This window comes from Pristiophorus japonicus, chromosome 4, assembly GCF_044704955.1.
Source record: "Pristiophorus japonicus isolate sPriJap1 chromosome 4, sPriJap1.hap1, whole genome shotgun sequence".
Classification (NCBI taxonomy): domain Eukaryota; kingdom Metazoa; phylum Chordata; class Chondrichthyes; family Pristiophoridae; genus Pristiophorus; species Pristiophorus japonicus.
The window spans coordinates 267,343,102-267,355,657 of NC_091980.1; the positions used below are offsets into that span (position 1 = coordinate 267,343,102).

Below are 12,556 nucleotides of genomic sequence, written 5' to 3' on the forward strand. Positions count from 1 at the left end.
TTAGGTGTGCCTTGCACCTATCCATTCAGGCGAGCCCCCGTTCTTGGGAGCAAACAAACTTTAACACACAATGTTTACAGAATGCACTACAGAGAAAAAAGAATAATGAACTCTTGGTGGGTAAAATTCTGAGCTGGGTTTCTTCAGATAGGCTAGAAGATTTAAGAGCTAAAAAATCATTATAGCACGATTTGAAGTGGTGACACCCTCTCATCACTAACTTTAGCGCCGGGAAATGTCTACCACCTCCAACCGGGATATTGTTTTTTTAATGCCCCAAGAGGGGAGTGGAGCATTCAGGGAAATGTTCCACACCCCTCTTAGGGCGCTAACCCTGATTTTTTGTGGTGCTATCGTGGGAGCACTGCTAAAGTTCTAGCACTAGGAAATCGGCATCCTAGCGTCTAAAGGAAAGGTCAGCTGGACCACCAAAAAAACTGAAAGAAAATGCAAGGGAGATTAGCAACAGTGTTGAACACATAATAGAGATTCATTAGTACAAATAAATTCCATTTTAACCGCCCACTTGCTCACCCGCAGAAATAGCGCCCTGACAGCTTCTTTGGGATGCCTGCTTTCCCTGTCAGAATTAGCGCCAGGTGCTACGGCAGGCAAAAGTGTTCAATTTCGCAACCGCGGCGCTGAAGGGGCATTGCACACTCATTGGTGTCACCAAGTGGGTGGCGCTAGAGTGCGCAGCGCTAACTCTTAGTGCCGCCGGTAAACTTCCACTGAAGGTCGCGGGAGGCACTGCCAGCGCGGCGCTCGGTCAGGAAGAGCTTAGCAGCCCTTTAGCGCCTGACAGCTAAGCAAACACACTTTTAACCCTTAATCTATCCTGTTTCACTGTCTATGCTAGAAATGTGAACAGCACCAGTGCTAACAAGAGTGTGACAGATCAATTCAAACAATTGGAAAGGGTTGGGTTGCAGCAAAGGAATTTGTAAAGGACGACCAGGAATATCTTTGAATACAAAGGTGAATACTGGCAAGCGGAAATCAAGACAACTTTAATGTCTGGGATAAACATTTTTTTTGGAAAATAAAATAGTGGTACAGAAGGCACCTTTTGAAAATATAGAATTGTGAGACTATAGAACCATGGAAGTTTACAGCACATTTGACACACTGCATTTGTTAAAGTAATCTGAAACTTATCCCACTGTCCTGCCCTCTCCTCCTATCTTGCTCTGCTTCAAACATTTATCTACATTCCCCTTAAAAGATGCAATGATATCAGTCTCAACCACACCCTGTGACAAAGCATTCCATTCTCTAACAATTCTCTATGTAAAGAATTTCTCCGAACCTCTCTCCTCACTTCCTTAGTGTCAATTTTAAATTGATATTTGTTCATACTGACTCCTCAATCAGTGGAGGTAATTTTTTCCTGCTTACCCTATCAAAACTCCTAATTATTTTAAGAACCTATATTAAATCTTCTACTAGCCTCTCCATAAGTCAGTAATTTAATTGATTTACCCATTATTATACAGTAGCTTTGGACAAAGGATGACCCATTTACCAGTTGTCACCATGAGGAAAATCTATATCGCATCCCTCTATTTGAAGTGCTAAGTCTCAGAAGGATATCACCAATGGAACCACATTTTTCTGCCTCAATGCTGCTGAAAATGTTCTGTACTTTGACACCCTACCGTGGCACTAGTCTTGTGCAGAGGTGCAGATTAGATCAAGGCTTCTTTCAGTGTTGTGGCTTCCTGTAAATTCAAAACATTTTTTACTCCTGTTGTGACAATTTCCATCACAATTATAAATCACAATAAATAATAAATTACAATGTAAAATAAATTTTCCAACCTCTTCCCTTTGTGTGTTGTCATAAAGTTAAAAATTCCTGCTGTTACACATCTTGTCATGAAAGGAGTGTAATTTTGGGCAGCAGGATTAAGTGTACGAATTTAAGAAGATTTTTAAGATGCTGACAAAACGTGAAAGACAACTTGCATTGAAAAAATAGAGAATATTAAAGCAAAATTTATGCTTGTGATGATCATCAACAAAATTAAATATTAGATTAACTTTTTTTTAAATCCTGCACCTGTTGTACAAAGAAAGAATAATGGGTAATCTGTGGAATATCTCATTTATTCCTTCTGGACACAGCTCACTGCTGACATTATCATGTTTTGAATACTGCTGACATTATCGTGTTTTGAATACTGTACATAAAGTATTACCTGAGCAGAGCACAAAGAGGAAAATCCCCTATCGCTTCTCGGCCTTTTGGCTAAGATCATGCGTAACTGACCTGACAGGGGAGTAACCATGACCAGAAAGTGGTTCTCCCTGGATCAGGAAGGTGGTTCTCCTATGCTTTTTGGAAATAGGAGGTGGGTGGGGGGCACACATCCACCTCCATGGCACGAACCTGGTATTGCAGTACTTCCAGGAACGGTGCTTGGGCTCTAGGCCTTTTGGCTAAGAGCAAAAACATTGGCGCAGAGTGATCCTTGAATGGGCCCAAGGTGACCTCTGGCATTTGTGATCTGACAGGTTGATCTGACAAAGAATTGGAAAGATTGGCAATGAATAAATATTTAAAAAAAATGATGGTTCTAATGAAGCCTGCCCTATTCCCTTTCCATTTAAATTAACGGAAAGGAAGTCAGATGGACTCCATTGTGGGCTGTCAGCCTCCCTGTGATACATTACACCCAGGCAGTACAGATGAAAATCTGCCCTTAGGTCTTTCCCACTTGTGGAAAAAAAGAAGCATTCCACTGTTCCCATTATAGAACCTCTGTTCTTGTTTCATCTAGTTAAACAGTTGCTTGTTTTCACTGGGTATAGTGACATGGTTTGCATAATTTTAAGTATGACCAATAACAGTGGGAGAAATTTCCTATTCAATGATATTTAACTGTTAATCTTTAAAGTTTTTCCTAACGTTTCCCTCTCTTATATCCATGATGTCACAGTTGATGATTGCTCAGTGCTCAAACACTGAGGTCCGAGAACGCTCATGGAAATCAGTAAGACGCAGTTGGTCCTGTTTTATATTTTTTCTAGCGGCAGAGATCTGCAAATGCAGTTTAGTGCCAGTGTATTGAAACTAAATCTTATGTTTAAGCATTTTGGAGGAGGGAGCTCTGGGAATACCCTCACAATCTAGCATTCTAAGCAACTTTGAATGTGCAGTTATGGTGCCTTGCTACCATTTTGAAAAAAATAACAATTTAAAATATGTTGGGATAAATTGCCCTTGAAATTTCCTGCACTGTGTGCTGTCATTTCTCTCTGATGTTTCAGCAGAAAATTTCATTTTTAGCTTAGCAGAATTCACATTGTATCTTAGTATTGCAGTAATGTCACATAATGACACAACACAAACACATAGGAATGCTATTCTTTTGAGGAGCTCATAATGCAGCTTATATTTTCCCATATGAATTAGGGCTTTATGGAACATTATTTATCTCTTACTTTCTGGACATAAAATCATTTAGTTCTGATACAATACAGTCATCAACACTGACATCAAAGAATCACAGAAATAAAATATCTCAAAGTTATTAATTTTTTAGTAAAAAAATAGTTGTACAACTTCACAGAAATAAAGAAATATGAAAATTGGATTATTCATTGGAAACACTCTACCAATAACATTGGATCCTTCTCACTTGACCGGTCATAAAATATCTTACATTATTCCAGTGCTGTTTTAAAATATGATTCTTTGATTTTCTACACTTAAAAACACACATACAATTTTGCCTTAAAATTCACTGGCCTTTCTGCCAGACTCCTGCTGATGCTTTAACAGAAGACATTAAATCAGCCGGAACTCAGATATGCTGGGGGCAGGGCATCCCCAAGTCAAGAGTTCCCACACCCCAGCCCTCAGCTGGGATCCGGTGTGGGGCCACGGCATCTGGGGAAACCAGGTGTACTTGCACCAACAGATATGGAACCAACCTGGGGCTTCAGGTTGGGATCAGAGCCTGAACTCCCAAAGATGATGGGCCGCAAATTTTTAAATATATTCCAAGTGGCTCGCTGATACTGTGAGGTGCTAGGGGCAGCCTTTTTCCTTTCCGGGGGAGGAGGCAATAAACCAGACTTGGAAAAGCTTCATCTGGAGTTTTCAGATTCATCAGCCGGAAGAATACACCCCCAAACCATCAAAGACCCAACCTTTGCAGTCCTTCCCCCAATCCTGTGAACTTTGGTGTGGTTAGCGGCGGAGTCCCAAGGAGAGGGGAGCAGATACCGGCACTTAAGCCAGGATGCGGTACCACACTCCGTGGATTTTCAAAGTCTTTGTGTTTTGCATCAGTTAAAACAACCCCTTCAAATTTCTGAAGTTGCAGGTTTTAATCCCAGCAGTATCTGACATAAATATACCAGGTAGCAATACGAGCCCATGCATCAGTCCACATTCAGGCAGCTAAATGAGACATTCCACAGAGGAGAAGTGTCTGACCCAGGGAGAATAGCCTTCTTGTCCTTTTTGAACTGCAGCACTTGCACTCTAGGCAAGCGTGGGGTGTCAAACCTGTTTTACAAGCCTCTTCAGAAGGAGGCTGAATCGAGGGTGGTAGTATGGGGAAAAGACAAAAATGGCACAACATGGATTAAAAATACCTGCTTAATTTTATCAGGCTCTGTCTTCATTTTATTGATGTTAATTTTCAAGAACCAATACCAATTAATTGTATTAATTGCAGAAGAATCACAGACAACAAGAGAATGATCATAGATCCATACACCAACATGCTTTCTTTGAATTATTACTTTTGTGTAATATTATTCCCAACGCCCTATATTTTTTAAAACCTAATATAGGAAACTTTGTAAAAGCAGGACAAGAGAGCCCTGAGAAATCAACATTTATCAAGATCAGTCCAAGAAGTTGCTTATTAAATTACAAAGATATGGACATGCAGACTGTGGTCTTTTGTTGAGTGCTTATGTCAGTCTTCAGCAATTACACTAGGATATTGTAACGGTGTAACTCTGCTGCATTGCTCTGCTGCAGAATTCTCATGTCTATCAGAAATGTAACATTTTAAAAGGGCCACACAGCACAAGCCAAGCAGATGCACAAGGTTCCTAAAACAAACTGATGTTTGTTTCAAAATTGTAGAACAGTTTATAATAAATTAGTGGAAATAAATATTCCAAAACTGAATCCTCTCAGTAATAAACATGTAGAGATTTTGTGGGACTTCTGATAACAATATACAGAACCATCCACTTCTTTCCTAAGATATACTGCATTGGTAATGAGCATTAGTGGTCCACGTAAAATTTTTCCAAGTTTGTATTAACATAGTCTTCAAACACATTCCTATAGATCAAACAGATTAATTCAAGCCGATGTTTGATATTTGGTAGTTCAATCCTTATATCACAGTGGCACAATAAATCAATCTAAAGGTTTGTGTAGACCATGCATGTGTGAAAATGGTTTTCTCACATTTTTAAAATGATAAGGCACATGTCAGTGGTTAAAAAAATCTCCAAACAAACTTTTGATATTGTTCACCGTAGTGTTTTCATATCTTTTTTTCAAGTAATTTCCTATTCTCTGGATTTTTGGTTTCATTAGGTATTCTGTCATCCTCTACTTCTGGATGCTGAACGTAGCTTGTTATAGCAGGAGCATCTATGTTGTTTTCTTTCTCTCTTTCCTGTTCCTTTTTCTCTTCATTCAGTGTGCAATTTTCAAATGTTTCATATATTTTTCTAACATCCTCTGGTATCTCTTTCTTTAGTTCTTTATTTTTGTATCTCTTGGCTCCTCTTGCTGAAGATCCAAATTTATTGATGATGTTGTCTTCTGAAGATCCTTGCATGTGCTTGTCATATTGCCTTGTTTCTTTCTGCTGTAGATTGTTAGAATTGCCATTTATACTTTCCTGAGATGATGCCTTAAATTGACCTGTCTCCAGACCTGCAAACGCTAACCGTTTCTCAGGGGAGAGCATGTCCAGGGAATGAGCTCGTTGGTCCAAGCCAAGCCGCCTTCGCTCCATGTTTCGAATGGTTGCTGCCCTCTGAAGTTTGTCGTGAATCTCCACACTTAATCGTCTGCGTGTTTCCCTGAACTCTGCTGTCACGTTTGCTTTCCATTCGGCGGCGTGAGCCTTAATTTCACCAACCTGCAGCCACATAGGAATCATTACTTATTGTTACACAAACAAGAGTGATCCAGTAACACACCAACAGTAATGTATACAAGGTCAACAATGATATAAATAAAGGCAACTTTACGTACAAAATAGGCAGTGTCAATGTTTCTTCCTTGCCACGGATTTATTTAGTCCTTTAATAAATAACCATGGTAAAGGGTCAAGGCCCATAATGCAGAACACCAAAACCAACATGAATAAAGGGGAAGAGAAAGTAAATCAGGAAGTGAAGGTTCCAGAAGGAAGGAAGGAAAGGATTGAAGGAGATAAACAGTTCTACAGTTTAAGCTGTCATAGCTATAGGAGATAACTTAAAAGACCAACTATTAAATCCATTTGTTATGTCAGTAAATTAGAAACGGTTCTGACATAGGCCAAAAATAATCAATAAACATCAAAAAATAAAAACAAAGTCCCCAAAATTCTTCGGGTTGCAATCTTGACAATAACACCAAGATTACGGCCAATGTCAGCCATGGCTCAGGGGTAACACTCTCGATTCTGAGTCAGAAGTTTGTGAGTTCAAGTCCCACTTGAGAGACTTGAGCACATAATCCAGGCCAACACTCCAGTCTGAGGTACGGTCTTTCAGATTGGGTGCTAAACAAGGCATTTCCTTTCCTCTCAGGTGGCCATAGAAGATCCCATATAATTATTTTGAAGAAGTGCAGGGAAAATCTCTGTGGTGTCCTGGCCAATATTTATCTCTCAACCAACATCATTAAAACAGATTATCAGGTCATTATGGGACTATGGGACTATGCTGTGCATAAATTGGCTGCTGCATTTCCTACAATATCTATAGGGAGGGTTACCTGGGCTCCCTCACCCCCAAAAAAGAATCATAGAATGATACAGCACAGAAGGAGGCCATTTGGCCCAGCACAACTTTGGTAGAGCTATCTAATTAGTCCTACTCCCCTGCTCTTTCCCCATAGCCCTGTATTTTCTTTCCCTTCCAAGTATTAATCCAATGCCCTTTTGAAAGTTATTACTGAATCTGCTTCCACCACACTTTCAGACAGTGCATTCCAGATGATAGCAAGTTGCTGAGTAAATGTCTTCCCCCTCATGTCGCATCTGGTTCTTTTGCCAATCACCTTAAATCTGTGTCCTCTGATTACCAATCTTTCTGCCACAGGAAATATTTTCTTCTTATCTACTCTATCAAAACCGTTCGTTATTTTGAACACCTTTATTAAATCTCCCCTTAACTTTCGCTGTTCTACTGAGAACAACCCCAGCTTCTCCAGTCACCCCACATAACTGAAGTCCCTCACCCCTGATACAATTCTAGTAAATCTCTTCTGCATCCTCTCCAAGGCCATGACACCTTCCTAAATTCTGCTGCGCAGAATTGAACACAGTACTCCAGCTGAGGCCTAACCAGTGGTTTATAACGTTTTTGTATAACTTAATTGCTTTTAGACTCTAGGGCCTAGAAATTGGGAATCGCCACATTTGGGGGCGGTAACATACAGGAAGCACTCCCCTTCCTTCCTAGGGTAGTAACGGGGCTCAGGTCTTAGCAGCGCTACACACTGAGCCGCATGGCACTGCCGCCTAGGAGGGGCTCTTCCCTCAGGGAGCTGGTTGGCCAACATTTTAAAGCAAATTTGAGGGAGGGCTTCATGGTCCAGGCCACTTTCCTTGCTCTGACCCCACTAATGGGGCCCACATACTCACTTATGGTAGCCAAAATGCTTCCACTCATTTGGTGTACCAACCCTAATAGTGCCAAGTCCCAAATGTAGCAGGAGCAGAAATAGTGGTGGCCTAGTGTGACCAGGTTTCACTGGGGTGTTCTGCTGGGCTTCTGCTGGATTTAAGGCAGGAGACCAGTGGAGGTCCTGCAAACTTTCAGCTCAATATCTTTGGTTGTCAAAAATTTCAGCCTATTTAATTACTGATATTAATCATCTTTCAAGTAACTGGTATTAAAGCTATATTCTTATAGAATATTTTAAGGGTATAATTGCACACAAATTTTAGCATCACACCAAAGTGATTTGGTGTGACGGCTGATTTCCACTTTGGTGCAGCACTAAAGAAGCAAGGACTATACTATGTCTATGGATCACACTACAAAAGTAGAGGTGAAATTGTCATCAGTTGGGATTTTCACATCCAAACTTCAAAACCTCAGACCACAGTGTAAATGTGGTCTGCAGTAAAAAGTGCACAATATACTGGGGCATTCCTAAAACACCATGAAGTCATGATATCAGAACATCAAACGGTTTCAAATCAATTTTAAAAACTAGTTTTGATTGGGAAAAACCAGTGTAAATTGGCTTTCCAACCCATAGCAATTTGTTCTCAGTTCACTTGGGGAATTGGTAATGCACTCTCATTTATTTTGGTCTAGCAATATTTAGGATAATCGGGTGCTCCTTGAAAACTGTAAAATGTAATAAATTTGGCTTCCAAAGCTTAATCAATAAATTATGAGCTGCACCTTTAGCTTTTCTGTCAATCATGCAAGATGTCAGCACTCTTGAGAGCAAAGTGTAATGTCCTTACTCAATGGCACAAAACCCACATGAGGCACATTCTATGGACAAGGTCACTCTATGACCTGAACCTTTATTCACAGGACCAAGAAGTGATGACCCTGCGTGGGACCTCCCTTTATATACCTGGATGACCAGGTAAAGAGTGTCTCCCACAAGTTCACTCCTGTGGTCAAGGTGTGCATTGCTTAAGTATATACAGTATTGCAGTGGTGTTACATAGAGGTTACATACATGACACAAAGCTTGCCTCAGGGTTTTACAAAATGACAGGAAATATGTGAAAGTTTGTTTTAAAACTTGCTTTTTCCAGTTTGCTTGAGATTTTATATATTTTAAATGCTAAAGAAATATTTATTCAATTGTTATTTCAAAACGGTTTGGTCTTTCCCTAACAATTTACAACGTATGAGGGCTAATTTCCCAATCAGATGCTCTTGGCAAAGAGCAGCATTGGTAGGAAGTACTAGTTAGGAAAACTTGGGCCCCGATTTTGAGTTCATTTAAATTGATGAGGGTAAAAATAAGAGAGTCAGCAGCAAAACTGAACTTTTGTTTTCAATGGGGGAACATAGAACAGGGAACTCTTCACATTATGAGAAAATACTTTGTTTCCTCCATTTTTTTCTCTTCTCCCAGAAGGTGCCAACAAACTATTTGACAGTGGCGGCAGCACAACCAAGTTCAATCCTACAGTCAAAGGCAAAGTACCACGGATGTTGGAAATCTGAAATATAAACAGAAAATGCTGGAAATACTCAGCAGGTCAGTCAGCATCTGTGGAGAGAGAAACAGAGTTAACGGCCTGAAACGTTAACTCTGTTTCTCTCTCCACAGATGCTGCCTGGCCTGCTGAATCAATCCTATTGCCCTATGACATCCACTTGCATGCATTGAGATCAGCTATCTCTGCATAGACTGGAGTTTGAAATTGGAGTTTCCTAATCTGAGTCATCAGAGAAGTAATGCTGATTTATTGCACTCAAATTTTATATTCTTTCTCATCAGTCTTCGCCTGTATTTACTGTATATTTTTCCAGTTTCCTAGTTTCCTGTATAGCCATGAGCACAAACACACCAAGGTAAAGTATGAGACAGGTAAACTGTTTCCACATGTTTCTTGCTATGCTCCAAGGCTATAATATTTATATTATTTGCCTACGGTACCTTACCTTATCTCGCCCTTACTCTTTCTCTTCCACTCTTTTCCTTCTTTGTTCCTTTCCAACTCCCTCCCCTCCATATATTTTCTATCCATCTCCATTATTTCTCATTTTATCGTGAAGTGTCTTCCAGTCAGATGTTGCAGTGTCTCTGCAGTTAGCTTCTGGGATATATTGTTCAGTTGATATCCTCGCAACAATCACTAATGGCGTCCGCAGAAATTGCTTTCGTAAAAACTGCCTGTGGCTCCTTTACTATGGGGGAGACTAGAACTAGAGGGCATGATCTTAGAATAAGGGGCCACCCATTTAAAACAGAAATGAGGAGAAATTTCTTCTCTCAGAGGGTTGTTAATCTGTGGAATTCGCTGCCTCAGAGAGCAGTGGAAGCTGGGACATTGAATAAATTTAAGACAGAAATAGACAGTTTCTTAAATGATAAGGGAATAAGGGGTTATGGGGAATGGACAGGGAAATGGAGCTGAATCCATGATCAGATCAGCCATGATCTTATTAAATGGCGGAGCAGGCTCGAGGGGCCGTATGGCCTCCTCCTGTTCCTATGTTTTTATACTACAGTGAGGATATGCTCAAGAATGACTGGCACCAGTTTGCATTCCATAGTCTGTCATCATCTTGCAGATTCTTTTTTCCTCTGTCATATTTTGAAGCCGTAGATGAGTTTGTTAAATCTTTCATGTTGGAATGTTTGCGAAATGTTGGAACTTCTGTCATCATAGGCAGTCCCTCGGAATCGAGGAAGACTTGTTTCCACTTTTAACATGAGTTCTTCGGTGGCTGTACAGCGCAGCATGGACAACGTGATCCACGGCGCAGCCCTGGACAACGTGGACCACTTCCCTTATCTCGGAGCCTCCTATCAACAAGAACACCGCCTCCAGTGCGCCAGTGCAGCCTTCGGCTGCCTGAGGAAAAGAATGTTTGAAGACCAGGCCCTCAAATCCATCATCAAGCTCATGGTCTACAGGGCTGTAGTAATACCAGCTCTCCTGTATGGCTCAGAAATATGCACCATGTACAGCAGACACCTCAAGTCGCTGGAGAAATACCACCAATGATGTCTCCGCAAGGAACTTCTGTATGAACAGAAACTAAACTATTTTGCAATTTATTTTAAATGATGGGGATTGCCAAAATATGTTTTCTCCAGCGGTGGATTGAGCATTTTGTTCCGGATAAGAATTGTTCAATTAAGGCAATTTCCTAACCAGATAACATGCAGAGTGATGAAGGAAAGAAACAAACTCTACAATTTAGTGGTTGAGTTATGGAGACGTAACCCATTTCTTGAACCATCTACTCATTAACATGTACAATGAAGCTTTTCTTTTTGAATTTCACAAATGGGGCAAAATTGCCCTGCAACCCGATTGGGGGGCGGTAACCTTCTGGGGCCAGGGCTTTTAGTGCCTAGTGCAGAAGTCCCACCCCCGCCACTGAATTACCCTTACCACCCCTCATAAAAAGCAGAGCACAGTCTCACACGCTCCACTTCCTTTGGGGGCAGTAAAGGAAGCAGTATGTGGAAACTAGCGCTAACGCGCTTCAATGCCCCTCCCCTTCGATTAAAGGGGAGGGCCACTGCACACTCTGCAAAGCCGCTGATTGCCTCCATGAGGCCACCAGGGCAGCGTGTGACCGGGCCTGCACCCTGGCACCCAAGAGAGAGTGCTACAGCTGCATGATGGCGGCCTGGACCACGCTAGGGCCACCATTGTTGAGCCGACCTGAGAATCTGACAACAAAAATAGATGATGGGCCGGGGCGCTAGCGCCCTCCCCTTTAACTAATACCCCAAGAGCGGATGTTAGCCAGCTTCGCGACCCGCAAAGCTGCGTTGACATCCACCCACGCCAGCCTTGCAGCCCGTGGGGTGTTAAGGGGTCAGCGCGGGGCAGTGAGGGGTCACCGCACATCATCGCAGGTCGTGTGGCGGCCCGGGACGCTAACCGACAATTTCCCGGGAGGTGGTGGCGCCCCCCTCCCCCGGACAAAATGTGTCCTCAGAGGTGCCAACGGGGCTATAAAAAGGGGCAATTTCGCCCCCAAAGTCTTTAAAGTGTAAATATTTAAATGAATGAGGACTGCAATAGAATACGCTCTAGAATTATTTTCAATTCTGCTGGCATAAATGTTCAAGGTTTTAAAAATTACCCTTGGGATCTGTCACCAAATAACAATACTGCGAGCCAATTAATGCTTTCTAAGTGAAATTCCTTGTTGTTGGTTTCAAATCCCTAGGTACTAAATTGAGACACCTTGACTTAATTTCAGTCTAGAGAGCGCATTAGAGTACAGACTTTAATTACACATGTCTGAGCAGGTCCCACAGGTGAAAGAGTGATCCAACATAAAGTGGCACACACCCTGTCTTCTCAAAACTAGAGCCATGCAATGCAGGGTGACTGTGTCATCCTTGATAGGCTGCTTATGAGCTTTTTCATATAATGCCCTTCATCAATATCTGTGGCATCCTTGGCTTTTGGGTCATCTCTTGAGGCATAGTCGCGATTTAGTACAGAAGCCTTGCATTATAATTGATTTTATGAGACATTGTGGAGTCACACTGATGGTGGATATGTCACATACTCAGATGCCTGATGCTTTGGGGGGGAAATTGCGTTGTGCCCCATTTGGGGGCAGTAACAGCCACGAGGCAGCAGTTCCTGCGCCAGGTGCGGAAGTCCCGCCTCACTTGCGA

At 41.7% G+C, this 12,556-nt stretch overlaps 1 protein-coding gene and 1 non-coding gene across 2 annotated transcripts in view; one reads left to right on the forward strand and one right to left on the reverse strand.

Moving 5' to 3' along the window:
• Window positions 1-2,231: 2,231 nt before the first annotated feature.
• LOC139263568 (U2 spliceosomal RNA) lies at window positions 2,232-2,429 on the forward strand. The gene has a single exon (XR_011593169.1). It is a non-coding gene; the product is annotated as a U2 spliceosomal RNA (small nuclear RNA).
• A 3,093-nt stretch (window positions 2,430-5,522) lies between these two features.
• LOC139262351 (potassium channel subfamily K member 10-like) overlaps window positions 5,523-12,556 on the reverse strand; it is a 48,210-nt gene continuing 41,176 nt past the window's right edge. The window contains exon 7 of the mRNA XM_070877535.1: window positions 5,523-6,128. Within this exon, the coding sequence (XP_070733636.1) occupies window positions 5,523-6,128 (606 nt within the window). The remainder of the gene's footprint in view (window positions 6,129-12,556) is intronic.